The sequence below is a fragment of the Suillus subalutaceus genome (assembly GCF_016647625.1).
Source record: "Suillus subalutaceus strain FC151 chromosome Unknown DFJ58scaffold_267, whole genome shotgun sequence".
NCBI lineage: Eukaryota > Fungi > Basidiomycota > Agaricomycetes > Boletales > Suillaceae > Suillus > Suillus subalutaceus.
The window spans coordinates 24366-51672 of record NW_024540516.1 but is presented as its reverse complement, the minus strand read 5'-3'; the positions used below and the strand labels follow the sequence as shown (position 1 = coordinate 51672).

Genomic DNA, 27307 nt, shown 5'->3' with positions numbered 1-27307 from the left:
CTGGGTCGGATGTAGAGGAGTGGCGTGTGGTGAGTGCTGCAGTGAGGTCAGGAGGGTTTATTTGTTTTCATCATGTCTCGTTCTGCATCAATGTATATTCATGTGTAGCGATGCCTATAATTCAATTGACGTGTTTCATTAATTCATCTACGGTGTTGTAAGGGATTCGAGCTCCCTATGGTGCACCATCCTAGGTAATTGATCCCTAGTACTCTCCTTCGCCTCCTTCCAGCGCTCAATTCTTGCTAACCAAGTCTCTCAACACCGCCCCAGTGGTGTAATAGTAAATGCAGACGAAAGCAGACATCAGATAGGTGTTATCTTATCGTCTGGAGCCTGCTTCTGGGCTTAACAGAAGGGAGAAACACAAATAAGTACGCACTTGCACTCGACAGCTACCCAGCAATGTGTTGCTCGATGGCTGGTACTGGCTTTGTTTGTATTCAAGGTTACCACTCAAATGACATACAACGCCAACTGTGCGCTACCCCATCTCCATTTCGCTTGACTTCCTTTTTATTTCATTCAATTGAGGTTGCATTTAGGAAGCTGCGTCCTGTGAATTTGCCCGAATTATTCTCCATGGATTGTACGTTCCGATAGACTACTTGCAAAGTGGGCGGTTTTTTGTTCAATGAAGGAAAGGGGATCACACGCAGTATCTACTCTTACCAACCGAGAAGATACGAATTCTTTATCTAAAAATCATTGGTCTAGTATTCTCTAGGATGAGGAGACGAAGGACCTCTACAAACAGGTTGCATCTCCGACGAGGCTGGTGCAAAAACAAGAGGTAGGGACACATTCCCGGTGGAACTCTCTTCAGTGTGATGAGCTGTGTTGTACAGCTCGCGGTGCATGCGTGTCGCTAGTATTCCGTGTATCACGACCTGGAAACTACGAGACAGTCAGTCAATATGGTCGGTCCAGGAAATGGCCCTTACGTTGATGCTACATCTCCGTACGATGCCTGTGATCAGGTCTTGAGTTAGACGTTGGATTCGTAATGTTACTATGAACCGCACAGGAAGAGTAACCACCACGACCGCGACCGTGGTGGAAAATACTGATCCACCACAAATGTTAATATCAATTTGTGAAGAATCATGTTTCGACTCACAAAGCCCACAGGCAAAGTAAAACATGTTATGTCTGACCAGGACCCGTACAAGAGGGATGTCGTTTCCATGTTCTCTATAAAGCTTCCACGAATGGTATAACATGAAACTGAGGATTTCTATGAAATATTTAACGCGACAACATAAAAATACCGTGAAACCCACCTATTTCTACGATGACGAGCACAACGTATGCTGCGATGACAATAAGACTTTGCTTGCTATCATAGCAATTGCGACTTTTGGAATAGGTGACTGCATGACTATATCACATAGCTGTGAACCACCAAATCACCAGTAGGAGGAGACTCACTTGTGGAAGAAGAGTGGGATAATGTAAGTGTCACCGCCACTGGGACCAGGAAGAGCTATACATTGGGCTATTGACAAACATTTCACATATAAAAGACTGACTTACCACAACGTTACAACACGTTATGAGCCATCTGCGACCCATTACCGCCCAAACCCTCTGCATAAAAGTGCTGGAGAATGTTGCAATCAGGGTCAGCCACAGAAATAACGAATAGCAAAGGATAAACATTCTGCACAAACCATTACGATTCCTCCAACATCTGATAGGGGTGTCAGTTCCGGAAATATTCGTTTCATAAGGGATCAAACTCACATATGCTGAACGCAAACAAAGTTTCGCAGGACTGAGATTTATTGAGCTTTAAGAGCGACATGCAAGGATAAAAAATATACCTTAAGGGAAAGTCCAAGCTGTGAGATTCCTGAAAACAGGTGAGATTCCACTCGCTTTAAGTAGTATATTTTGGACATACGAAGCATATCGGTAACGATCAATGCAAATGGTAAGTACCGGCAGGTAAGATACTTTAGTTTGGGTATTCGCCATGGAGCGTCCAGTATGAACGCGGCCTTTGTATGTCACTTGTCAGGCTCTATGTGCTGTCATGATGTTGGCTGGATGAAAACCTACATCTTTATCGAGGGTGAGAGCAAAGTCGTAAACCTAATAGCGAAATACAACTTCCTTGGTCGACTTGACAGGTTACCACCTGAGTTGGTACTTACCCAAAGACATGCTATAGCGACTGAGACGAAAGGTCAGCACAAACGCTGCTGCATAACAACTGTTGGTAGCACGCACTGAAAGCATACTATATAGCGTACAGTTTGTTGAATGTTATGCTACTGATTCTGATTCATCACTCACATTGGCGTGCTTGTAGTGTGATGCCAATATTGATATCAGCTTGGTCAAACAACGGGACCATGATCGCAGACGACTGACCGGGTTCTATTGCAGTGATGCATTATATGGCCCAGTCTAAGAAGCCACGTGCTGGTCTTGGTGATCTAATATGATCCGTTACTCCAGGCTTACTAGTACTGCTTAGGTGGCATGCGGTTGAAAGGGTTCTATATTTACAGTGTGTTGCAACATGAAACTGCAGTACGAGTTTTTGAAAAACTCGGCCCCGCTGCCTTTACCAGGACTTTTCATATGCAAACACACTGTATGCAGCAACCTCGATGGGATGCAAGGTGCTGGTCAGTCTCCTTTAAGCAATCTGGACTGTAGGTCTTTTGAAAACGCAGTATTGTGTCTACACAAGATCTGACAGCGCCTTATCAGTGGTCGGAGTCCGGGCATATTTGCAATCCGTCAAATGCCAAGCCTAAGCCATTATTTAACATCCTTCACACAGCAAGTGGCTAATGGGACAAGTTATCGAAATCTTGATTGGTCGCCTGCAAATATTTATTCTGTCAGATCGTCGGCTGGAACGTAGCAACGACATACTAGTAGAGCCGGCAAATGGACTTGTCCCGAAATCTTACACAGTTTCAATAGTATCAATACGTAGCAATGTCTATTACTTCTGCGAAGTAGGGAAAACCTAGACCAATTACTGTGGAATCGGCAAAATATTTTCGTTCCTCGTGCGAGACTTATGATAGGCTGATTACTCGATAATTGCAAGGGTGCGCAGGTTGAGGATAATAATTGCCCCAGGCGTGCCAATAAGGCACACATCTTCAAAGTGAAAAGGTCAGGCGCATACAAGAAGTGTTCTCCCGACGTCCATGTTAGGACACTAACATAACCAGATGATAGCTAATGTTGTCTGGATCACCGTGACATAGTGATGTGGGCCAGCTTTTGATGTAGATATTCGAGGGAGGTGGTTCTGCTTTATGGACTGGGACGGATACTTGCATACTATTTGTTTGTGTTGACCAGTATGTACCAATTTGTTTACGTCGACCGTCAATGGAGCAATTGATTGAGATTCTGTGTTGTGCTCTGCCATTCTGCCATCAGTGAACTGATGAACAAATTCAAATATCATAGTTAATTACAGACTCCAACCCAGTCACCCTGTGGGTGTTGACTTCGTTTCCTTTCTTACATTATCTTGTTATCTTGATCACCATCAGCACCATACTGCCCGGTACTTCTTGACTTCTGCACCATACGGTACTTCCGCTCGTCGATCCTCCGGTGTTATATTACCTAAGCATCCTCATTAGTACTTACGTCGTCCCGTCTCTCGTCGACACCTCAGTTTTGTTCTCTAACATTACTGAGGTGTGTAGTATGTTTGTACCTCACATATTCACTTACTGATGTAACCTAGCTCTCGCTTCGCTAGGTACTTTGTCAATACAGTTTTGTTCTCTAACATTACTGAGCTCTCGCTTCGCTAGTTCTACTAGCGTGTATAGTGGGTAGTGCTGGGGGCAGAATTATTGCAGGCAGTTGTGCCAGCATAACTGGCAGAAGTGGCAGAATTATCAAGGCACTACAGGCTCTGTGTACAACAATGTATCACTAGGAAACACCATTACAAGACATCAGCATGTCCACATCCCACTGTCCGTCGTTGTGTGAGGTGTGATCAACTACAATGACCTCGTCATCAACAGATTTTGGTAGAAGATCTCAATCAACATGCTCCAATTCTGCAAAATCATAAACTTGGCCTTCCAACACTTCGTTTCAGGCTATAGTGTCATTATTATGGATAACTAAGTCTCATTAGAGACAGCTGGTTATCCTTCCTTGTCACGGACTGCTGATGCTTTGACAGATTATCCATTACCGCTCCCACTGATGGATGATTTGCCAGACAGCTCAATTTGGTGCGTTTCTGCTCATTCTGGGGCCGTCTGTGATGGATAATTATTGATAATGGGTTGGATGATACTTTTTGGTGTGTTCCTACCCTTTCCAAGCTGCATTAACCGTCTTGCTTCAGCTTCGAATTTATCCCGCTGTGAAAAACACAACCTGACTAGGCACTTGTTAAGGTACTCAGCCAGTATATGTCTAATGCTCTGCCTATGCTGCTATACTTGCAACAAAGATGCAAGAACGTTTGACCCAAGGGAAAAGCTACTAAGAACAACTTAAGATCAAAAGACCTGAAAGAGCGCTAAAGCGCGGGAATAGCGCGTCGCAAGATAGAGCGCTAATGCGTGGGAAAGAGCGGAAGTCAAGAAAGCGGACACTGAGTCAAAGGAAGGTAATGGATAGCGAGTGAGATCAAGGGTATTGATTGCAAGGGTAAGGAAAGTCAAATAGGGGCCATAGAGCGCAACTAAAGGGGTGACTACTTCTAAGTAAAACCTAAGGGAAGGAAATACAGTCAAAGGGAAGTAATGTTGAAGTAGTCACCATAGGCTTCTTATACTAGTAAACTATACCATCTCGGACTCAGAAGGGATAGGATATACATGTAATAAGACTGTAGTACTTTTTACAAACTCGAGGCAAGGCAAATTACATACCAATGAGGTAGGATGGACCATGGATGGATTCTGACATTTCGGGTGATTCCTAGAGCGCGAGAACAGCGCGCTGGACTAGCGCTAGGCGCAGGAACAAGCACTAGATAGAGCGGACAAGCGCTAGGTAGAGTGGACATGCACTAATGCTCCTATAGGCACATTGCTGGTAGTTCTGATAGCGCTATACAGGCGATAATGCCATTATAATGTATTATATTGCTGTCATGGTAGAAGGGAGGTGATATATCCTGGTCTATGACACCGTGTGTGGGAAGATGATACATCCATCATAGCACTGTGATATAACACTGATACATCAATCATAGCGCTGTAATATAACACCTACTTACTGAGGACTCGGATATACCAGCCGTAGAGCCATGATATATCAATGATATATGATTTATTCCCCCGGTTGCAGTACTTGTATTATTATATTTTAATGATATATCAACCAAACCAACCAATGTGATACTGTCACATGACTGGGAAAACGTGGCACTTTTTCCTCGACTTACGTAATCTGTCGAGGAAAAAGTGCCACAGTTTTCCGGTCAGGTGACATTGTTGCAAGTCAGGTGAAAAAGCAGAGCGAGCATGTGACCGAGCTTCTTTAGTAGATTCCCCTGGCTGCAGTACTTGTATATTTTCATGATATATCATATGATATTCCCCCGGCTGCAGTACTTGTATACCTTAACGATATATCACCTACCTTGATGCGTCAGTAGTAGAATATGATATATCATGTATGTTCAGTATGCGTGCAATACCTAGTATATGATATATCATACTATGTTCCGCCTGGCAGCTGCCGGAAATTTGTGCTTATACATGTGGCTGTGCAGCGCTGATGCTCTTGCTCTTTAATTTGTTGTGTAAGTACTAGTAACCGCCAGTGGCAGCTCCTCCTGGCTATATGTTGAACATTTGCCAATTCAGTCTGACATCGAACATCAACTGCACCATGTTAATGTCTTCGTGTGTCCAGCCTTGCAACAAACCAATGACTTCCAGTGAGTCTGTAGGGGCGAATAACAATTTGTATATTGTTTAGGTAGCTACATTAAAAACACGACGGACTGCAATATATCTACTTGCGAGACTTTTTCTTTGGGCCCTCACTACTGCGCTGGACCTCGCTCTGCTTCCTCTTTGGTGCGGGTTTTGTTCCTTCCTTGTGACCAATTTTGTTGGCTTCGGCTGCTCGTGTAGAAGGACATGGTGCGCGCCTGGTGCGTCTGTTGGAGGCAGTGGGGGCAACAGGTAACGAGGACACTGTCTCCATCTCCAAATCAGGTTGGGGAGTTTCACCAGCCAAGACTCCCCCGATGTCACAAGGTGTCAGCTGCCGAGAAGCTGCCGAAGACCCCCGGTCAATGGATGACGTTGCCCCTGCCTCCAAATTAGTATGAGGGAAAACTGCTCCAATGTTGTGAGGTGTCGGTTGGTGAGGTGTCGGCGGGAATTGACGATCTCCTCCAATGTCACGAAATGTCAGTTGGTGAGGAGCTGGTGGGAATTGGTGCTCTCTTTCGACGTTGTGAGGTATCGGTTGGTGAGAAGCCGGCGAAAATTGGTATTCTCCTTCAACAGCGTGAGATGTTGGTTGATGAGGAGCTGATGGGGGTTGGTGTGTGGTGGACTTGGAATACATTGACTCGGGCGGTGTGGATGTAGGCAGGAGTGACTCTGTGATACTCGCTAGCAAAGACAATGGAATTTGGGGGTCTGGACGTGCATGCGGCCCCAAATTGAACATCGGTTGGTTGAACGGCAATGAATTTCCATGCGGTTCCATGGATAGTCCATTGGCCTCCTCAAGCGCAGAAAATCTATTCATTTTCTCGGCCAAGAGCGAAGCAGGCTGGGGCAAGACGGTGGTGTCAAACGACGACGACGGATGAAGTATGTAAGGAGGGATAGCCTCGACTGATGGATCAGCTGCTCTGACACCTGGCCATTGAGTGCGATTAAAGGTGGGGGATGTGGTTAGCGGGTCTTCATTGAGCGCTGTTGACTTTCTCCAAGCGGTGATTGGAGTGTCTGTCGTGTTGTGAGGAGATGTGATGGGGTTTGGGTCACTACTACTAGTGCGCATCAACCATTCACCATGTCCATTCGTTCCTGCAAGTGCATTGAAGTCCAGAGAGGGATCAAGCACAGAAGGATGGTGATCTCTGAGTGAGGACTCGTCCAAAGCCTCATCCAGTGAGATCAGGCCAGGTGGAAGGTGAGGTGAGGTTGGGGTGGATGAGGGAGCCGCCGGCAGCTTTGAAGATGCGCCTATGATAAATTTTCATTAATCATGATTTTGAGTTGCATAGCCAGGAATTTCACTTACCATAGACGCGCCCAAGGTGTCGTTCGAAGGGTAACAAATACTGGTCATGGAAGTTCGGCGTGCATGCCTTGAAGCTCAGACCATCTGCAGTTTTACCGTGGTGGTAGCTACTGATGAATCAACACGTGTGATTGGCACAACAAACAGCAAATAACACACCTTAACTGTCATAATGTCGCCTTCACACATTGGGTCGACTCCACCCATGACAAGGGTGTAGTGCCATCCGCCCGTCAATATTGAGAGGTCCTCGAATATTTGACCTAGAAGGATTGGTAGCTCTTGAATTGCACTTTAAATTGTAAGTGATTAGCTCTATTTTTAATCAAGTCCAATCAATGTATCACTTACTGATAAACTTCTTCTTTCGTTCTCGAATCCTGTCCCACAACATCTCCCAATCTTCTGGCAGCATTAAGACGTGCAGTCTCCTCCCGAATTTCTTTTTTGACTTCTTCCGACTCATCCGCAAAGCAATCGGTGGTGTGCTGCCGGACTGCACTAAGCCTTTGTGCAGGTTGTACGGGATTATTTTTAAGTGCGTCAGACACCAATGGTTTAACTTTCGACTCATAGTGAAGTTTAGAATACACTTCAACCTCTTTGAGGTCTCGAGTGCCTCTTGCACGCTGACCAAGTAGTGCAGATAGGGCTTTACCGGTTGAGCTACTGCCAGGTGTAGTTTTTCCCTTTGAATTATTCCGAAACCATTCCCGCAATTGCTAACCAAGAAAAATGATTACATTTTATAAATAGGACAATGTGAACACCACGTACTTTACGGCGTTCTCCTGCTTGCATCGGTCGTGAATTTGACTCACTCTCTTCTTGTTCGGCGGATTCAGATATGTTTGTAAGATCCGGCTGGACTGTTTCGTTCATAGAGTCAATAGTAGCTCCACCACATTCATCAATACCAGTGTTCTCAACACAAGGTGCGCTGCTGTTTAGCTCTACCTCTTCTGGAAAGTCATTGAACCACTTTGGAAACAGCGCCTCGAAAAATCTTGATAATTTCTTCTCTTTTTGCATCTGCAGGTAGTTGGGCAGCTCATTCTGCAGCCAGAGTAACTGGTCTGCGCTCGTCCACCTGGGAGGCGCCATCTGTATGTTGGGTGAGTATCAATCATTTGTATCTTGTATCTCACTCACTGACGATTTTTTTTTTGGTTCTGTATACAGGTGCAATAATGAACCAAACCGTCACTCGGGTCCTTACTCAACAACGAATTTTTTTCATCTTTGATGACTCAGGTTATATTTTACCAACCAAGCAATACCAATCATTGAGTGAGTCGTACAAATACTGTATTTGTTCGCACAGGAACTGATATCCTGATTATCCCTACACATACCGTCTCTCCTTGAAATGAATAACAGTCACTCCAACATTAGATGCCCCCACAGTCGACCTGTGCAAATGCTCCGCCACCCATGCTTCACAATGGAGCAATTCATTGAGGCTATTCACTTGGTGCAGAACGGTCACTGGTAAGTCTTCATTATGATATTCTTGAAGCATTTTCTCATGATCACGATCTACACAGTTCCCCCGTCATCTCCTCAACCATACGCATGGCCTTACCGACCTGAAGACCAGGTGTGTCCAGTCCATTCGCAAAGGGGTACGTTGAACCCGCCTTCATTTTTCTTTCATTTTACTCATAACTACACAGTTTTGGATAGCCCAGATGACAACTCCGCAGACATCGAGGACAATACCTTAGACGTTGAGGAGAATTCCTCAGACGTGAGGAGAATTCCTCAGACGTCTCTATTGGCGATCTTTGGATTGGCTCTGAGATGGTCCTTGCCGACAATGATTTTGAGTCCTCCTCTTCCAATGAGGGGGATAATGAAGCGGAGTCTGACACCAGCGCTGACACACTTGTTGACCTTGACCCTGCTCGCCATTTCAATTGGTTCGTAACCACCAGCATTGTTGGTGTAGGACTCTTTAGCGAAATGTAGGCATTTTTTTAAATTGATTCCGGTCCATAACACATCTAACTATACATAGAACTACTGCTCGGATGCTTCGTGCCCCAGGAACAACGGTCCATTACTTCGCCACCCTCCATGAAGCCATGCTGCATTTCCGTCTTGCTTTGGCAATGTGGAATGGCGAGACCGTCTAATGTAAATGGACTTGTTTTTGTCGCTACATACTTAAAATATTGTGGGGTATCCCCTGGGCCAATGAACAATCTATGTGCTCCATTACCTGATGGATATATGTGTCTGACAAAATATTGTGGGGTATCCCTAATGAACGATCTGTGTTTGTTTGATTGGGACATGCCCTATGACCTAGGCCTCAAAATAAGCTTTTCGCTTGAGTTGCACATCCTTCAGGGAAACGTAATTCAACTCTAATGAATTACGTGTCCCTGATGTGCGCAATGATGATATATCATGCTGTCAAGCGTACAGCTCAAACACATTCTGCAGTTGTGTCTGGTGAATATCTACTGCAATGGTTTGCTTTATATTTGCCTGTTTATCGACTTTGTGCAGTGAGACTAACATATAACACGCAGTGCAGAATTTAAATCAATTTATTTGGATTGAGTGTTGCCTATGTACATGCACATTTCATCTGTCCCGAAGTGTGCCTCCATAACACCAAACTGTATAGTGAGTTGTTGTGTACTAATACTAGTACAGTACTAGACTATACTAATCTTCAACATCGCTATCACAATGGCACCAAGATACACAACTGCAGAAGAACGCCGCAGAGCTCGATTGCAAAGCAAACGAGCACATTATCAACGGTCAAATTTCATCACTCTTCGTCTATCATCATACTCAAATAAATTTTATTCATCTTCCTGTAGAAATAAGACTATAGAACAGGCAAAGTCTCGAACGCGTTGGCGAACACGTTCAACTCATTTCAATGATGTACGTATTCCCTCGATATACACTATGGACATTTGATCTACCATACACTTTTAAACAGGACGTTGTCATATTGTTTTCCACCTTGGACCGATTGAGCGACGAGCTTGGGTACAAGTCCGGTGTTCCTGAGGCGCACACCATGCAATCTCGTGTTATTGCTGTGCTTCAGAGAGTAGAAGTTGAAGGTTGGACTCTGCTGCGCCCTGAGTTGGAGGATTCCTTGATCATAGTACTGGATTTGCATGAGCGTGCTACCAAATTACATGAAGCGGTGCAACAACTCAGATGCATGTCTGGAACTGGATATCGCCTCTTATTGAAACAGAGTCAGGAACTAATTGATCTGGTGGGGAGACGGCTTACAGTAGAAAGGGAAATAATATCAGTAATAGATGACGGGGGTGTTGAAGCTTACGATGAGGCGATGTTTACTGACTCGCTCAGTTGGCAGACAATTTGATATATCAGGCAGTTCTTAGAAATTTAGAATAACATTAATGATCACGCGACTGAATTGTTGACTCACTAACACTGTATCCAATGGTCGGAGGTCAGAAACGGCGAGGCCTGAAGCAGTACCAGCGCGACTTCTATGCACACAATGCTGCTGCTTCAAAAGCAGTGATTAACGATACAAATGACGCACCTCAGCACACTCGCAATGTTCAACAACGCAAGCACAGCAGTTTCGAAATAGGACCACGTGGACGTCTAAATATCTCTTCATCCTACTACACAGTTCCTAGTTCTCCAGGGAAACATCGTCGTGGAGAATCAGATGTCCCATTAGACATCACAGAGCTCAACTTTTCAATTATTGACGACTTTTCTGATAACTTTCAAGTTCAGAGCGACACTCCGGAGCTCGTGGAATTCACCAAACCAAAATGTACTGGAGGTGAGGTCTTGCGCTTATGGCAATCAGATGCCGACTTGTTTTTGGAGGAATTCCTCCGCCTGGAGGGTCGAGGTGACTATTCACAAGACATTTGTGTTTGTGGTAAGGAAGCTGCAACATATCGTTGTCAAGATTGTCATGGTTGCGAATTGTTTTGTCGTTTGTGCATGATCCGCACACATGAGAGACATCCGCTTCATAGAATAGAGGTATGTGTGTATATACCTTACATACCTTACATTGACTGACTCTTTTGCACTTTCAACTTAGCGATGGGATGGTATCTCATTTTACAGTGTTACCTTGAAGTCCATGGGGATCCGTTTACAACTTGGACATGCTTCTGGTGTTCGGTGCATCAGCCCACTCTCTGCTCACAACGACGACTTTGTTGTAATCGACTACAACGGCATCTATGAAGTAGGGTTAGATTTCTGTGGATGTGCTCATGCCGAACCGCACATCATTCAGCTTCTTCGTGTTCGCCTCTTTCCTGCTACCACAGTTGATCCAAAAACAGCTGCAACATTTCAGGCACTGGAATACTTTCAGATGCTGTCTTTCGAGTCCAAAGTCTCTGCGTTTGAATTCTACAAAACAGCTGCTCGTTTGACGGATAATACTGGAATTCATATACCAAAGGTACGTGCTAATTCTATTTTTATTTCAATTCATCCTAACACAATCTAGGATCGTTACGAGGCGTTGTTACGCATGGTGCGAGAGTGGCGCTTCATCAAGCAGATGAAACGCGCTGGTCAAGGTCACCACCCTGACGGTATTGGTGCAACTAAACCAGGTGCCTGCGCCGTTCTTTGTCCCGCATGTCCCCACACAGGCAAAAACTTGCCAGATGGATGGGAAAATGCACCATCCGAAATACGGTATGTATAATGTCACCTTTCCCCCGACTTTTTCTCACACAGTCCCAGATTTCTATATGCCTTATTCCTTGCCATTGATGCCAATTTTCGTCTGGCTCGCCGTAATGTCTCTTCAGACATTGTCGATCCGGGTCTCAATCGTGGATATGCGTTTTTTGTGGAGGAACAGGCGTATAAAGGTTTCATTGGCTCACACAAGCGAGTCGTCCAGGAGGTAAGTTCAACTTCTATTTGTTGTAAGCACTAAGTATAACTCTCTATAGTTGAGTTCATGCTCCAGTCACAATGCCGTCAACCTTGCAGATTCGAGAGTCTCACGTGGCCTTGCAGCCACTGGCGCCGGTACTATCGATTGCGCAAGACACAATTTCAAACGGCCCTGCTCAGTCGGCGACTTGCAGAAGGGCGAAAGGTGCGCAACATTCCACGTTCTTGCTGGATTGCTAACTACAGAACTTAAAGGTACCTTAACATGGATTATTTATTCTTCTCGAGCATGCAGTCTTCATCGGAGATATCAGTATTGAACATTTCTTACGATATTGCTTGTCAGTGGAGCAAACATCTCTGGGCACGAATGTCCGCCTTCCCACACGAGTACCACATCAAGCACGACCAAAAATCAATCACCTTTCTCGTACCAAAATTCCACCTGCCGGCCCATGTGGCCAAATGCCAGTCAAACTTTTCCTTCAATTTCATCAAGGGCGTTGGTCACACAGACGGTGAAGCTCCTGAGCGTGGGTGGGCAGACATAAACCCCATTGCGACAAGCACACGTGAAATGGGTCCTGGTTCGAGGCGCGACACCTTAGATGACCACTTCAACGACTGGAACTGGAAGAAGATCTGTGCAATGGGTAAGTTTTTAACCTCTCAACTGAACATCTGAATTTAAAGTATCACTGTCTCTTAGGTTTGATTTTCCGGCGAAAGTACAACTTCGCAATAATCGAGGTGCAAGAACGTGTCAACGATCTCATCGATTTGAAGCTTCCCTAGCCGCAGATGAGTTAGTTGAATGGAGGAAGGACATCGAAGCATGGGAGGCAGACCGTTCGCAACCAAACCCATTTGAAGGTAGAGCTATGACGAGTACGTGTATTTTATACTAACACATTTTGAGAAGCTGACAGCATTTTCAATAGCAATGACTCAGGCTGCCGTGCACCTAGCCTTATCGATGGCTGAGGCTGCAGAGATTGAGCGTGGCAACAACATGTCCCTACACGATGATATATCACCGTCGGTGTTGATTTCATCGGGATTAGAACTTGAAGACCAGCAGTTGAGTGTTTATTTCTGGATGTATTGAATCACACACTGACTGTATTCTAGGCGCCGTCTTGGCTTTGATGCCAAGGCAATTGGACAACACGCTACAGATGTCCAGAAGGGCAAGATCTTACAGTGCATGAATACTCTTCGCCGACGCATTGACACCTGGGCCCGGGTGCAGTTGTTGTATATGCCTAGTGTCTCCCGCCTGCGGTCACCAGATGACATTGCCACTGAAACAAAGGCCCACAACATCAGCCTTTTTCTGCCATCCTCTCTACCCCACCAAGTGCCATGTGACGACCGCTTGCTCAGATACGAGTGGGAATTGCGTGAAGCTCAGGCATATGACACGCTGAATGACCTCCGCGCTGTGATTAACCTCCGATACCACCTTTACAAGTATAAGGACACATTTGTTCGGGGACAGCGAGCAAATACCCGAGCAAATGGAATCATCAACAATGCTGAACATCGCATTGACACCTTATCACTCAAGTACTCCACTGCTAGAGATGCACTCGTCAATCTGGCGGTAAGGCTGGGTAAGACGGATGACTGGGAGAGGAGCCTCAAGCCACTCGACAAGCAAAGGGATGCTGTACCACTCAAACACGACGATGGCCGAACAGTAGGGCAACAAAGTATATCGTGGATCTGGAAGACTTCGGGCTTCAACAGCAATGAGCTAGGGCTACAGGACTGTAAGTAGGCGCTAACGACTGGTGTTTCTTGCTGACCTGGCCATTTTATAGCGCTACGTGTTGAATGGTGTAAGGCGCGAGCACGAGCTCATCGTTGGGAGGAAGAAGTGCAACTACTACGGGAGGAAATGCGCCGCATTGTTGCATTTCTTGACTGGCAGGCAGGCTGGTGGGACATGCAAGGTCCACGGCGTGCTTTTAACTCACTGCAGGCTGGAGAGGGTGCCCTTGCCTATGCGCAGCGCCAGGCTAATCTACGTCGACAGATGGTCAACCACATCAAATCAATGTGGGCAGCCAATCCTTCATGGCAAGAAGCGGTCCATCTTCGTTCTGAGTTGCCAATGCCGAACCCCGACCCCCCTGCTGTTCACTTGATTTGAGCTTGTAATAGAGAGGATGACGAAGGAAACTATTTAATCTACCATATTTCTGTGTTTACAAGTGGTGAGCGCCGTGCCTAACGGACGGGCTGCAATAAGAGAACTATGATGTCATTTGAATAATTTGATCCTGGCTCATCATTGGTGGAAACCGAGTCCCGAAGGTGATATATCATGAAATGCCTGAAAGTGATTTATCACACAAGGTGATACAAAGGTGATGTATCACAAAAAGCTTTAAAGTGATGTATCATGCGAGGCTTTAAAGTGATGTTACTGATGTATCACGCAAGGCTTTAAAGTGATATATCACGCGAGGGTAACACGACTGAAAGTGATATATCATGCAAACCTGAAGGGCTTTGAAGGTGATATATCACACGAACCTCAAACACGACCAAAAATGATATATCACACAAGCCTCAAACATAACTGAAAGTGATATATCACGCGAGCCTCAAGGGCTTTGAAGGTGATATATCACGCGTGCCTCAAACACGACTGAAAGTGATATATCATGTGAGCCTCAAACACAACTGAGAGTGATATATCACGTGAGCCTCAAGGGCTTTGAAGGTGATACATCACAGGACAGGCAGTGGGAAAGGTGAGGGAGGTGATACATCATGGTATATGGACCACAGGCTCTGATATAACATCAGCCTTCTACAATACTAGACATTGATGTATTATACCTACAGGATTTTGTGGGATAGCTACATTTAGTGACAAGTTTGAGCCGACTCAATCTACCTGGCAAGGAGTGATTTATCATGGTCATTTTCCGTTGTACTTTCACTGGAGGATTTATAATATATCTTCCACCTTTCCGTCTGCAACTTCTACCATTCTATTCAGATATCTAGTCGATGATTATGTTTGGGCAATATATCACTAAATATGAGGTCGTACCGACCCAGAGTCCCAAAATAACCCAAGCTCAAGACCTGGCATTAACTCCGTCAAAATCATTCTCTCTTACTACCAATTCCTCTTCATGACATCGGTGGTGGCTGTCTACAAGGGCAAACCAAACTGTGGACGAAGCCCTACTTCAAGCCCAAGCCCCAAGCCCCACGAGTGATGCCAGAGTGAGCGATACTTCCATGTTCTTATTCTGATCCCAAGCACAGGGGTCACGGGCAACCCAATCCGAGCTGAGCATAGACGCTGCATAGTCATCAGACCAACGTTTATATCAAACCTAGAATCAGCGATTAGTACTCAGAGTCGGCCGCGCTGGAATTGAGAGCCCATTTTATACGCGCGTTAACCAGGGCTCAGCGCTCACTAGCACCTGAAGGATCGATTTGCAACATCCTGTTTGGCCCATGCATAAAGCGATTAGATGATGTACAATGCGGCAATTATGATCAAAAATGACGTAGGACTACAGGTGCACACCGCTCTCTTGTTCATCCTCCTCAGTCGAATTCGATGGCCCAAGACCCGAGTTGTCTCCCGGAAGAGGCGCGTCCAACGGCTCGAGTCCATTATCACTAGTAAATCCACTATGCCTACCATTTCTGTTTTCTGGTTCCGGCTCAGGAGGAAGGTCATAATGAGCGCTAGTGGCATTCGACGCTCCGCGCTGAGTGAGCGCCAACTTGAGCATGAATATTCGCTCATCTTGCGATGCTCTGTGCGTGTGTATGCCCCGATCTTAATAAGCGCAGTAAAGTCACATGGACTGCCTTGTACTGACAACGTCTGGTTGTTTTCTTTTATTGCTTGTGCGATGTCTGGGTCCTCTGCATATTCCTTGAGTTCTTCTTGCGTGCGTTTTAGATGGGAGATAGAGTTTTGAAGACGACTGATCTCTGATGTTTAATGTTGGATGAGCTTGGATATAAGCTTTTGATATTCTGACAACATACCATCGGCAGAAAACTTCGGGGTCAAAGGAGATAGCTTGCTGAAACGTGAATGGTTGGGGGTGACATGGAGTAAAATCCATTGTGCTCCTTGGTGTGAGGTAGGTCCTGGTCCCTGATCATGAACGAATTGCTGATCATTGGTGTTCGGGCCGTCCGGCCCTGACATATGGGGTAATTCCGACAAATTTATCCGATGCCCGCTCGACATGAATTGCGACTACTATGAGCTATGAGTCTATGACTCAGTCTATGGCCCGACCGCATTTGTTTGACGATACAGCTCACTCTATGAAATTTCCTGGCTAAGAACACGTACCCCGTGTTCTTGTCACCGCTCTTCAACAAAATCCTTTCGCTGTAGTCCAAACGACTAAACGCACCACTACCGTGACTTTAATGTTCATCACAATCTTCGTCGACACAGCTAGACGGTAAACTGCAGCTATTCACTGTGCTATCCAGCTGGGAGTACGCATATATTTTACGAGCTCGGATGCACAGAAAGTCTGTACGAATCTATAGCTTATCCAAACTACTTTTCTTTTACACATGCTTTCGCTCCCCGGTGACCGCTGGTAATAGCATGGTTCCTAGTGCATGACTGACATTGACAAATATTGTCCCACTGATGCTAGTTGGTGATCTAGCACTGGGTTTGATCAAACTAACATCTATCATGCCGAACTGCCCTCAACCACATGGAAATGCACGTGCATGCATGGCCTGAATCCTCAACCTCTCCCTCACTCCTCTCACCTGAACTCCATCCACCACCAGTCAGCCTGCATCCTTTCTTCTCCTTATCATTATGCGCCATTCCACCATCATGCCCGGTAGCTGGGAAGGCCAATATATCAGACTTGAACGTGAGTCCCGTATCACCTTTGTACTTCGTTTTATGCCTCATCCTCGCGTCATATCTACAGTCATCAGGGTAAACAATCTTCCACTCCCTTCCAGGCGCATACACACAGGCTTTTACGTCTCCATTCATGTCGATTCGAGGTACTGGAGATCACCCGTCCGAGTAGTATCATCTTACAAGTCCGATGTGTTGGGCGATATCGTGATTTTGTAAGGCCTATAGTGACTTTCAGATGGGATTCGAGGACTGACCATCCGATTATAGATCATTACACGAGGTATGTGAATTATTGGTGGAGATCAGGGTATCCTATGAGTTTGGTCGAATGCTAGGCGATAGGGAAGTTGTTGCAAAATTCGAAACGTCGTGGGATAAGCTACTCGATCGCGGAGATGAGCCTTTCGGTGAGCAACCTCCTTCTCACTTATACACACACGCAGGCCAACATCTCGTAGACATCTCCTTCCCGCCCCATTGTGGCGATCACTCTTCCCTCACTCTGAAGGCCGCTATTCTACATCCTTGCGACAATCAGTATAGCACACTGCTTGACGTGGGTGACATCGGCCTCTGTCGTTGGCTTTTGTTGACGGAACGCCTGCTGTAGTCAATCGTTGAATGTGAGATTGCTCGAGACACAGATGCGGGCCATGAACAACTTGCCACATACGTGATAAGCAAGACGGTCTATCACCTGAACAATGCTGTACAGCATTTTCAGTTGGTCATGGACAGTCTTCTTGACCCGGCGGCGGCTCTCACCAACTTCGCGTGGGTCCACCTCAAAGGCTACATTCCAAACGATCTTCAAGATATTATCTCTTTCACTTCTCTGTTCTGCCAAGTTCTTGCATTGCATCTGCAGGGCTATCCCGATCACCCATTATCTATCCATCACTTCCTTATAGCGTTGATCTGCAAGCTATTGCCCCTCTGTCCAGAAGGCACCTACCTTCGTAGCATCGCGGCGGGGGTATGTAGCGTTGATTATGTGATTCGCGCATGCAACAGTCTTCCAATAGACGCATCCGATGAAGGCATCCACCTTCGACGAATAGTGCTTGAGATCTGTCCTCTGGGCAACGACCACCGTCCAAAAGCACTCGGCAACCTTGCACAGGCTCTCGGATCACGTTTTGAACAATGCGGTAGCATCGATGATCTAGACGAGTGCATACGTCGTCGTCGTGAAGCCGTTTCTCTGTGCTGCGAGGGACATTCTGAACGCCATACCTATCTAGATAACTTGGCCTTGTCACTCACATCCCGCTTCGATTACCAAGGCAACTCTCGTGACCTCAACGAGGCCATCTCTTTGCATGAAGAAACACTGCGCCTGCGTCCTGTTGGGCACGAATATCGTGACTTTTCATTGGACAACCTAGGAATTGCCCTCTGCACCCGTGTCATCCAACGTGATAATGTTAACGATATCATCAGAGCCATCAGCCTCCAGCGCGAGGCACTGACGTTGCGCCCGCCTGGGAATCCATATCGTGGTTACACGCTTAACAACCTTGCTGGCGTGCTCGCAACTAGATATGAGAAATCAGATGCCAGCGAAGATCTCAACGAGGCCATTGACCTGTACCGGGATTCACTTCAGTTACAGCAGTATGGCCATTCCAATCGCCCTACAGCTCTTCGCAATTTGAGCTTGGTGCTCTGTTCTCGTTTCACGCAAACCCAGAAGCATGAAGATATCAAGGAGGCCATTCGACTTTGCCAAGAATCATTTGCGTCTCTACCGCAACTCCATCCCAACAGGTACTACTCCTATTCCACGCTACGGGCGGCCTATATGTCTCGTTACGAAATTCAGCACCACCCTACTGATTTGTCACTTGCAGTGGAGAACTTCAGACTCGCATCGCGACACCCCACCCATGGCTTCCCAAGCCGCATAATTGAGGCATATAATTGGACTGTTGCAGGGGAGCAGCATGGTCATGGATCCACACTGGAGGCTTACTCAACATTTTTCGAGCTTCTGGACGATCATTTGGCGACACGGTCATCGACACTTTCACGGCGCGAAGCTGCTGCTGTCTTCCATTACGCTAGATCACTGCCTGTAGATGCGGCATCATGTGTCATCCGGAGTGACAATCTACGACACGCAGTCGAACTCGTGGAGCAGGGTCGTGGTCAACAGTGGTCGCTGGCCTCACGGCTCAGAACTCCGTTGGAAGATCTCGAGTCCATGAATCCCAACATAGCTCACAAGTTCTCGGAGCTCAGCAGGCATCTGGCTGACGCACAGGGTTGCGCTGACAGTGTTGATCGAGCTGCTACTGATCGGGCAGCAGTAGAGTACAGGAGGATTATGACGCAATGGGAAGCTGCGGTAGCTGAAATCCATAATCTTCCGAGGTTTCTCGCGGTACCTACTCCCACCTTCATACGAAGACTTGCAAGCGGCAGCGCGTCATGGCCCAGTTATCATCCTCATTGCCAGCAAATACTCTTGTAGCGCCCTCATTGTCCCGACGTCAGGAGAGCCCCATCATGTTTCTTTGCCGTCTATCACTCTCACAGATCTAAATATTCTCAAGGATCGCTTCGCCAGGGCAATACGACTCGCATCTCGGATGGACCCAGCGAAGCCGAGGACGGATCTAATAGTACTCTTGCGGATAGTATGGGACCAGATCATGCTACCCATCGTCAACGTACTCGAGAACGTCCTTAAGCTAAAGCGCCGCTCTCGCATCTGGCTGTGTCCAACTGCAGCTTTCACGTCTATTCCCCTCCATGCAGCTCACCCCTTTCAAACAAAGGCAGATGGCTCTGGGAAGGAGCCATGCCTGGAGGATCTCTACATCTGTTCTTACACGCCGAAACTTTCGGCTCTGATCAGATCTAGACAGATGATGAAGCAACGTGTGCCTCCGTCCTTCGTGGCGATCGGACAAGGTCAGCCGGGTGCGGGGAAAGGCAAAGCACTCTTGGCTGTCGACAGCGAGCTCGAATTTGTCCGTAAGCTCGTCCCTGCGACGGCAAACGGCACCACTATTTCTGGCGACGTAGCCACACGATGGGATGCACTCGAAGCTTTGCAGCTGAACACATGGGTGCACCTTGCTTGTCATGGCAAGCAGGACCCTGCGCAGCCTTACAATTCCCATTTTGTTATGAGAGACCAACCTCTGACATTGCTTGATATTATGGACAGAGACATTCCGTACGCCGAGTTCGCATTCTTATCCGCTTGTCATACCGCTGTCGGCGATAAGGAGACACCCGACGAGGTCATTCACCTAGCAGCTGGTCTCCAGTTTTCGGGGTTCAAGAGCGTCATTGGCACGCTATGGGAGGTCGACGATGCTGTCGCAAAACACGTTGTCAAAGCATTCTACGAGAATTTGTTCGGCGATTTGGAGGACGGTGGTGTCATGGACTGTACGAAAGCGGCCTGGGCACTCAACCGTGCTACCCACGCCGTGAAGACGAAAGTGCCGCTTGAACAGAGGATGGTCTTCATTCACATTGGTGTGTAGTTCAACGTTGCATTGCTTTGGTCTGGTACCGTTCAACGGGTTGTTTATATTGCTAGTACCTTAAGCATGTTGTAGGAATTGCCGATTCACCCTGTTACGGTTGTCACGTACTCTTATGGTCCAGTTGTCTCGGTTTCGCGTTCGGTTTCGCACTGTTTTTGTCTACTCTAGAGTCTCCAGCAAAGTTATACATTGCTTGACGGCAACGTGTATATCTTGATGTTCGCAACATTGTCCCCCGGTACCTCACATTCATCCTCACGCCTCCAACTCCCTTTTCTGAGATTGTGATTTTCCTCCGTGACAGAAACCTTCGCCGGTGCATATCACTTGTCAGCTGCTTGACGCATCTTGTTGTTGCACGTGAAAAGCTGGATCAAGGTGGTGATTTTCCGCTGGAGAACCTGTCAGAGGGCTTCGACGGTATGACTTGCAGATTCAGAGTGAGTAATGATTTCTAGATCTACATGTATAAGTCCTACGCGGTCATGTTAAGTGCACTCGAAGCTTGCAATATTGAATACGTCGAGGGTTTGCTGGGATGGTCTGGCTCTTCTTTCTCTTCTTCGCCGTATTGGCCCGGGGGCCTCGGAATTCTTTCAAGGTTCCGAAGACGTTGTTGTCATTTATCATCCACCTCACCTATACCGGGTGCTGATGAAATAGTGTTGAGTATCATCCACGCCAATGCGTCTATGCACAGTGACAAAGGTCACGAGAGGCAATGGACATGTCTAGATTTTCTGGTGTTCAGCTATAGTCTTTAATAGAATAGAGAACGTACACCTAAGAGTCACTAACGATCACGCTCGCTGGTGTCACCGATGCGTAAAATCCGGGTGAGCATGCCAAAACGCCTCAGCCTAATGTGAGATGAAGTGGTGGAGGTGGAGGTGGAGGTGGAGGTGTGGAACTCATACTACGACCCAAGCAATGAGAGTCCTCCGGTTCAAACCGTGCCAAACCCTATCAATGTTAAACAAACTCGAAGACATACAAAAGAAACTACGCACAAATAATCATTTCTGGTTTGTGGGAGGGATAGGTAGAGCTGCCTGACTCATGGCTACATAAAATGCACGTTAAGTTTCTCGCAGTTTAAGACACGAGAAAGGAGATTTTTTGGCTGCATCTAATGCACATGCAGATCGTAACCGCTAGTTAGCGGAGTAACTAGAGCGGCGGTACACTGAGCTGAATCGATCTCAGCTTGGTTAGAGAATTCGAAGGTGAGAATGACATACTCTGAATGTGACGGTTCGGACTTGGTTGATTGCAGATAATGGTAAGTGATTTGCAAGAACGACAAAATATGTACTAAACAGGACCCTTTTTTCATTATGCGCAATGATGAGTCACAATCGTCCATCTATTCAATCGGTTTACCTACTAGAGACGAAGCGCACACGGGCAATTAACGTAAGGCCAGAAAACCGTAGATAGTGTAACAAGTAAAGAAAATCACTGTGAAGGTTCCCGCGGAGGTTTGCTGAGCGCATCCCAGCTCTCGGTATTTTTGAATGACTGTAAAAAACCATCAATATCTGATTCTGATTCCTCGGAATTGGTCGGCTTGTCTGCCCTTCTTGTCGATCGCAGTAGTTGTTTACGTCGATTGAAGGCGTGTGTGTCAAGCACATCGAAACAGTCTACAACGAACTCCCACATAAGTGGATTTTTGTGCAAGCGTGCGGGAACTTTTCTATGAGCCTGGAAAACAAATTTCTTCTCGCCACATGCCACGGCGTCTAAATTGGCCCATTCATCGAAGGGGCGCAATCCCCGCGGTAGAAGGACTCCCTCCTTGTAACGCAAGGAAATCCAGGCGAAGCACCACATAAACGACTCCAGATCATGACGATATAGGTGTTTGACTTCGCCTCGTTGACCCTCTTCGGTGAGAAGATCGAGCGCCATGAACGGCACCGTGCCTGTGCGCTCGTTGCCCTGAGGACCCTGGACATTCGCCAACGAGGATAAATCGTAGTCGTTTAGGACACCTATCCGCTTGCCGTCTTTCCAGTACCACATCAAGTTTCCAGGGCTGACATCTCGATGATAGACACCTTCCTTCCACAGAGTAAGGTGACCTGCACGCTATGTTAACAAAGAGCCTCATAAATTGAATGAAATACATACATAAGATACACTGACGCCATACGTCGAAAAGCACTCTGCCGTCAAGTTCCGTGATCGGGTGGAGCTTGGGGAATACGAGGATGTAGAGCACGCGACTGCCCTTGGTGGGTTCTGGAACGCCGAGCGCTTCTCGGATGGCGGACGTGGGATTCGTGAACGTGTGGTGCCAAAGCAGCTTAGGAATATGTCCTTGGACATTTGGGTGCACCTTAGCGATCTCCTCAACCTTGTCCAAGATTTCCGGCTCGCTAATGCGACTTGCCTCTCCCCAAAAGATCTTGGCCACCATCCCATCCTGGAAGTTGCCGTATTTCTTCGCGAGTGCTTCGCTAGTGACAGGGACCACATTGGTGGCCCGTCCTTGTAGTCCATAATGCGTCACTCTTTCATCGTGGCTAGTGTGAAGCAGGAGATCCACCTCTCCAAGTTCTACATCCTTAATTTTGAATTCGTGACATTGTTTCCCCTCAACTTGAACTGGGAGGAAGTCCTTGTTTCGGCCCCACTTATGAAGATCGAATCGTTGTAGAGCATACAACAGCACCATGAATCGCGGGAGATCTTGAATGAAGTTGATGCCTGAGCATTGAATGATCCCTTGCCGATCATAATACCAGATCCACATTACATCGTCTGAAAAAGTTTTGGTAAGAGCGCGACCAATCTTGGCAGACGAACGAACTCACCGATGACAATAATATTCAGCAGATAATTGACTCCAAGATTGGATGCAAACATTTCGGCGGCGTACAGACCCGTCTGGACGGTCACATCTAGATCGGCGTCCGTGTCGGGGTCCGTATCGTCGGGGTTCATCTTGGATTTTTTCGCGGCGGATTCTAAAGTGTCCGTAGCCTTGCGCTTGGAGCTGGACCCGCCACTGGAAGGCTGTGCTGCAGTAAGACCGGAAGATGGAACTGCAGCTCGGTCGATTTAATTTGATCTTGGTATAAAAGATGTAATCACTTACGTGCAGTGTCGGATGCAACTTGTGTTGCTGGGGTCTGCGAAGGGACTGCCGCCGGGTCTTCAGCCTTCAGATGATCCACCGGTAGATACTCTGGCTTGGTAGGTACATAATCTGTCACTGTATACGAGGGGGGCGGTGGGTTAATCCCTTTGGTCCTCCCTGGCGTCTTTCTCTTGAACTCGATGCAAGCTAGAATATCTTTCCAGGGGAGATTTTTCGGCTTTGCCGTTGCATTTGTGTTCATGTGAGCCTTGCGCTTCTTCTTGCGCTTCTGGTCGTCCTTCTGGTCGTCCTTCGCGTCGTCCTTCGCGTCGTCCTTCTGTTTGCCCTTCTTGCCGCCCTTCTCATCCTGGAAGGGAGCGCATGCACTGGTAAAAGGAAGAAAGACGAGGTCGGGCTTCCGAGTTGATTTCGCAGTCTGGTGGGTTTGGTGCATGGGCATATCGTTCTGCTGACAGATCATGTCCACGGTGGGGACAGGAGCACGCATCCCGTCAACCTTGATCTCTTCAAGACACGCGAGCGCAATGTTAGTGGTTCTTATGAAAGGGCCGTAGAACTTGTTTTCTGCTCCTGGACGTACGCTTGTAATCGTCATAAGCATGAAAATGCTTGATCAGCGAACTTGGAACAAGCGCTCACTATTCGTTAAGGGCTGTCTCGACATCCGAAGACTTTACGAGCGCAGTGGAGGCGTGTCCATTGCAAACCGGTAGAACAGCCTTTAGGCACTTTTGCAGGAGCTCAGGCTGTTTAGTCTCGGGAGTGGAAGAAGCGCGCTGCAGCAGGGCTTGCAGCATGGCATCTGCCTTGCACTCCTTAACTTGCTCGACATCCCGTTGAATCCATGGGCGGACTTTCTTAACCCTTGATAGAATGTTAGGTGCTACTCAATGAAAACAAGAAATGTGCGGACTTGGCACCGAGCACGCCGATGTTCTCGCTGACGACGGAAGCCCCACGGCTGTTTGGGGTCGATTCTATTTTGCTAGCACCTTGAGCTGGTGCATTGGCGCGTGGCGGAGTAGACGATGTGCCAGTCTCGTCGGCAGGGGACATGACGCTAGGCGTTCAATGATTACGCTGACTGAGTGTTGTCAGCAGAACTGGTGAAGTGGAGAAAATTAAGAGGACAAGAAAAACGACTGCTTCCTGCTTGCCTTATATCTGGTCAACCAATGTGGCGCAAATGTAGTGGACCATTTGATCAATCTGATGTGGATTGATGTGGCGATTGTGGACCTACAGTTCGACTCCGACGACGCGTTCCCATCAACACGCGCACGTGACCCTGACTTATTTGTCAACTAGATCTAGCTTTCAGTCAAGTCCTCCATAGTATTAGATCCATCTCTACTCACTGTCAATTTTGTATCAATTCGTTGAAAATAAGATCGCGTGCCAGTCATTTTTTCATTTTTTCATGAGGGACTTCTACCACACAAATGACGTTCTGTAATATGTAACTTGAATTAATCATGATCATCGGGCTTATACTATGAATTTTATTTGATTCAAAAGTTCATCTAAGAATCCTGATTTCGGGATTTATATGCTCAGAGTGGCACAGAGTCCGACGCTTGCGCCACGGTTCAGAGAAAGAAGATAGGTGCACGACCTTGCACGACTTGATCTGTGGCACTGTCAGTTCTCTCACACAATCATTGCCTCCTTTTAGATTCATGTACTGCTCCCATATGTCACTTGTGAATGGACACGCCGTGTGAGTTGTGTGTCTTGGGCGATGTCAGATGATCAATACGTTTAATAGATATCAAAAGCAAACCAAAATGCAGTCATTGGCTAGTAAGCGGTGCTCGTAATACATCCATACAAATTTCAAACCCATCGCTCACTCTTAATCACTTGCAGGAAACCCTTCTAGGCTCCAGTGCCCCGTACCCTCGCTCATATACTCCTCAGTCAATCTCGCGGCCCAAAGGAAGAGTGATCCATCCAGCGCTTCTGCGCCCTCCAGTTCAGTATCCTTAAAGTAGCCCTTGGGCCGTGTGCCATAAAGTGAAGAGAAATGCGCGAAGGCGCGCTGAATCTTCGGCATATGTTCATTTGGGTGCGTTATCACAGATTGGATGATGTCGAGGAATGGGTTAGCGACCTTGACCTCTGACGAAATATGTGAGTTGGTGCTGAGGAAGCCTCGAATGTCCAGTCTAGGGAAGCCGAGTGCGATCCACCACCCAAGAGTCGATGCAAAGTATCCACGAAGCAGAAGAACTTGCGAGTTTTGCGGCAGGTAAGGTAACAGGGATGGAAGGAAGAGACTCGACGTGACGAAATGCATACTGGAGCGCCCCAAAAATCAATTTTTTTTTTCGCAGATGCAGATTGACGCCACTTACAAGAAGAAGTCTGCTGTTAAGCTTCTGTCTTTGTTCCATCCACCAATGCTGTAAAGGATAGTGCTCGTCCAAATACATTCTTCTATCTTACGTTCGATTTCGCCTGGCTGCGACGGGTCGATCGTCCATTGTTCAGCGTAGTGCCATATAGTATCACCATGCTCGGACATCAGGCCGTCAAAATCTTTAAAATACTTCTTGATTTCCTTTGGTGCGAATTTTGAATCTTGCATGATCTTGGCAAGAATGGAGAATGCATGATTATTTGGCGAGTTTTCGAGCTGAGAGGGCGCAGTAGATGTCTTTGTATTAAGGAAAAGCGAGGCAAGGCGAGATGTTGCCTCCTCCACTGCAGTCGTGCCGCTGGACTCGAAAAGATATGACGGCAAGAATTCATACCCTTGCACGCTGGCCAATGCAAGACCTTGAATTGCTTGTTAGGGATCTGTTTATGATGATGTGTCACGTTACTCACCTTCGACAACCATGCCTGGGATGCCCAATTCCGCGCCGTATCCTACATGGATGAAGGCGTGGAACAAAGCTCCAAGAAAGCGCGCCAACATCACGGGCTGGGCGGACATGCCTCGTCCGTCTATAAAGTTGTACTTTTTAGAGAATATGTATTCCTCAAGCGTGGCGCTGAAGCCCCTTTCCTCAATAATCTTGCTGAAGAAGGCTTTGTACGCGGCGTAAAAGCTGACAAGAAATTGATTGAGCGGGGCTTTTGAAGCATCAATTTTAAATTCACTTCTCGTCACCTAGATGTTCGATGAAGTTCGCTTCTGTGACAGCCTCGGGAGGCTCGACTGCTGGGCGCTGGTAGGCGTTGTCTTGCTCGTAGAACTGTTCGATCAGAGATCCACTCGCGCCCATGACATAAAGTGCCAGCGCGCGATGAGTGACATGGCTTCATCGACGCTCGAATCAGCAACATGAGACACGGATCAGTTAAGATACATACGCACTTATGGAACCGCTTATAGTTGAGAAAATGTGGTACTTTGTATGGTTCTCCTTCAAGACATGTGTCAAAGCTGCAACTGCTTCTGGTGAGGCACCGGGATACCGCGGAGGGGAAAGTACGTTGGGCGGGAAAGATGGGGAGGGGAACAGGGCATCGAGTTCGCTGCCAGGATGAGTCTGTTGAACTGGAGCCATCTTTGAGCGGGGCTGCCACAATGCAGAAAGGGGCGGTTTGGTGGATGCGTCCTGGCGAACGTGTATTTATACGCTTATCCCATAGCTACAGGGTGCTGCCAGTGAGTTCTGAGTGCTGAGCCGTGACGCTCGTGCACTTGGGGAATTTGTTCAG

At 47.1% G+C, this 27307-nt stretch overlaps 9 protein-coding genes across 9 annotated transcripts; 3 read left to right on the top strand and 6 right to left on the bottom strand.

Moving 5' to 3' along the window:
* Nucleotides 1-755: 755 nt before the first annotated feature.
* Nucleotides 756-2851, bottom strand: DFJ58DRAFT_823357 (uncharacterized protein; the record flags this gene model as incomplete). Its single annotated transcript, XM_041392115.1, is given in 15 exon segments — nucleotides 756-897; nucleotides 1021-1066; nucleotides 1121-1237; nucleotides 1284-1373; nucleotides 1414-1486; nucleotides 1537-1603; nucleotides 1743-1777; nucleotides 1827-1855; nucleotides 1907-1958; nucleotides 2065-2066; nucleotides 2302-2488; nucleotides 2501-2516; nucleotides 2609-2649; nucleotides 2746-2765; nucleotides 2808-2851. Coding segments are annotated over 11 exon segments (714 nt in total), but the record flags the coding sequence as incomplete, so codon positions are not given.
* Nucleotides 2852-3055: 204 nt separating this feature from the next.
* On the bottom strand, nucleotides 3056-3778 carry DFJ58DRAFT_848059 (uncharacterized protein; the record flags this gene model as incomplete). Its single annotated transcript, XM_041393565.1, has 5 exons — nucleotides 3056-3126; nucleotides 3193-3404; nucleotides 3503-3589; nucleotides 3631-3676; nucleotides 3718-3778. 5 exons carry the CDS (start codon nucleotides 3776-3778, stop codon nucleotides 3056-3058), a joined length of 477 nt encoding a protein of 158 aa, XP_041235762.1.
* A 2198-nt stretch (nucleotides 3779-5976) lies between these two features.
* DFJ58DRAFT_736406 (uncharacterized protein) lies at nucleotides 5977-8331 on the bottom strand (the record flags this gene model as incomplete). The annotated part of the gene is made up of 5 exons (XM_041386794.1): nucleotides 5977-7169; nucleotides 7228-7334; nucleotides 7385-7519; nucleotides 7579-7949; nucleotides 8005-8331. 5 exons carry the CDS (start codon nucleotides 8329-8331, stop codon nucleotides 5977-5979), a joined length of 2133 nt encoding a protein of 710 aa, XP_041235761.1.
* A 340-nt stretch (nucleotides 8332-8671) lies between these two features.
* Nucleotides 8672-9365, top strand: DFJ58DRAFT_736405 (uncharacterized protein; the record flags this gene model as incomplete). The annotated part of the gene is made up of 5 exons (XM_041386793.1): nucleotides 8672-8711; nucleotides 8775-8852; nucleotides 8904-8977; nucleotides 9031-9194; nucleotides 9248-9365. The coding sequence occupies 5 exons, from the start codon at nucleotides 8672-8674 to the stop codon at nucleotides 9363-9365; spliced, it is 474 nt and encodes a 157-aa protein (XP_041235760.1).
* Nucleotides 9366-10674: 1309 nt separating this feature from the next.
* Nucleotides 10675-14281, top strand: DFJ58DRAFT_736404 (uncharacterized protein; the record flags this gene model as incomplete). The annotated part of the gene is made up of 10 exons (XM_041386792.1): nucleotides 10675-11241; nucleotides 11303-11674; nucleotides 11723-11916; nucleotides 11965-12130; nucleotides 12180-12328; nucleotides 12379-12776; nucleotides 12919-13011; nucleotides 13065-13203; nucleotides 13255-13898; nucleotides 13950-14281. The coding sequence occupies 10 exons, from the start codon at nucleotides 10675-10677 to the stop codon at nucleotides 14279-14281; spliced, it is 3054 nt and encodes a 1017-aa protein (XP_041235759.1).
* Nucleotides 14282-15467: 1186 nt separating this feature from the next.
* DFJ58DRAFT_823354 (uncharacterized protein) lies at nucleotides 15468-16286 on the bottom strand. The gene is made up of 3 exons (XM_041392114.1): nucleotides 16173-16286; nucleotides 15987-16099; nucleotides 15468-15921 (listed from the first exon to the last, which is right to left on the bottom strand). The coding sequence occupies exons 1-3, from the start codon at nucleotides 16236-16238 to the stop codon at nucleotides 15672-15674; spliced, it is 429 nt and encodes a 142-aa protein (XP_041235758.1). The 5' UTR covers nucleotides 16239-16286; the 3' UTR covers nucleotides 15468-15671.
* Nucleotides 16287-16984: 698 nt separating this feature from the next.
* DFJ58DRAFT_736402 (CHAT domain-containing protein) lies at nucleotides 16985-20523 on the top strand (the record flags this gene model as incomplete). The annotated part of the gene is made up of 6 exons (XM_041386791.1): nucleotides 16985-17024; nucleotides 17085-17232; nucleotides 17288-17427; nucleotides 17464-17576; nucleotides 17631-19461; nucleotides 19520-20523. 6 exons carry the CDS (start codon nucleotides 16985-16987, stop codon nucleotides 20521-20523), a joined length of 3276 nt encoding a protein of 1091 aa, XP_041235757.1.
* A 1391-nt stretch (nucleotides 20524-21914) lies between these two features.
* DFJ58DRAFT_918183 (uncharacterized protein) lies at nucleotides 21915-24903 on the bottom strand. The gene is made up of 7 exons (XM_041395583.1): nucleotides 24867-24903; nucleotides 24549-24844; nucleotides 24275-24499; nucleotides 23633-24216; nucleotides 23349-23579; nucleotides 22663-23295; nucleotides 21915-22613 (listed from the first exon to the last, which is right to left on the bottom strand). The coding sequence occupies exons 2-7, from the start codon at nucleotides 24689-24691 to the stop codon at nucleotides 21985-21987; spliced, it is 2445 nt and encodes an 814-aa protein (XP_041235756.1). The 5' UTR covers nucleotides 24692-24844; nucleotides 24867-24903; the 3' UTR covers nucleotides 21915-21984.
* Nucleotides 24904-25380: 477 nt separating this feature from the next.
* Nucleotides 25381-27153, bottom strand: DFJ58DRAFT_750394 (uncharacterized protein; the record flags this gene model as incomplete). The annotated part of the gene is made up of 5 exons (XM_041387739.1): nucleotides 25381-25935; nucleotides 25993-26416; nucleotides 26468-26691; nucleotides 26744-26902; nucleotides 26957-27153. 5 exons carry the CDS (start codon nucleotides 27151-27153, stop codon nucleotides 25491-25493), a joined length of 1449 nt encoding a protein of 482 aa, XP_041235755.1. The 3' UTR covers nucleotides 25381-25490.
* Nucleotides 27154-27307: the final 154 nt, after the last annotated feature.

Coding starts and splice junctions, on each gene's coding strand:
- DFJ58DRAFT_823354 (XM_041392114.1), bottom strand. CDS start 16,238: ATGGATTTTACTCCATGTCACCCCCAACCATTCACGTTTCAGCAAGCT. Junction 16,100..16,172: donor CTATCTCCTTTGACCCCGAA/GTTTTCTGCCGA, acceptor TAAACATCAGAG/ATCAGTCGTCTTCAAAACTC. Junction 15,922..15,986: donor AAAGAAAACAACCAGACGTT/GTCAGTACAAGG, acceptor ACACACGCACAG/AGCATCGCAAGATGAGCGAA.
- DFJ58DRAFT_918183 (XM_041395583.1), bottom strand. CDS start 24,691: ATGTCCCCTGCCGACGAGACTGGCACATCGTCTACTCCGCCACGCGCC. Junction 24,217..24,274: donor GAGACAGCCCTTAACGAATA/GTGAGCGCTTGT, acceptor GACGATTACAAG/CGTACGTCCAGGAGCAGAAA. Junction 23,296..23,348: donor GCTGAATATTATTGTCATCG/GTGAGTTCGTTC, acceptor AAACTTTTTCAG/ACGATGTAATGTGGATCTGG.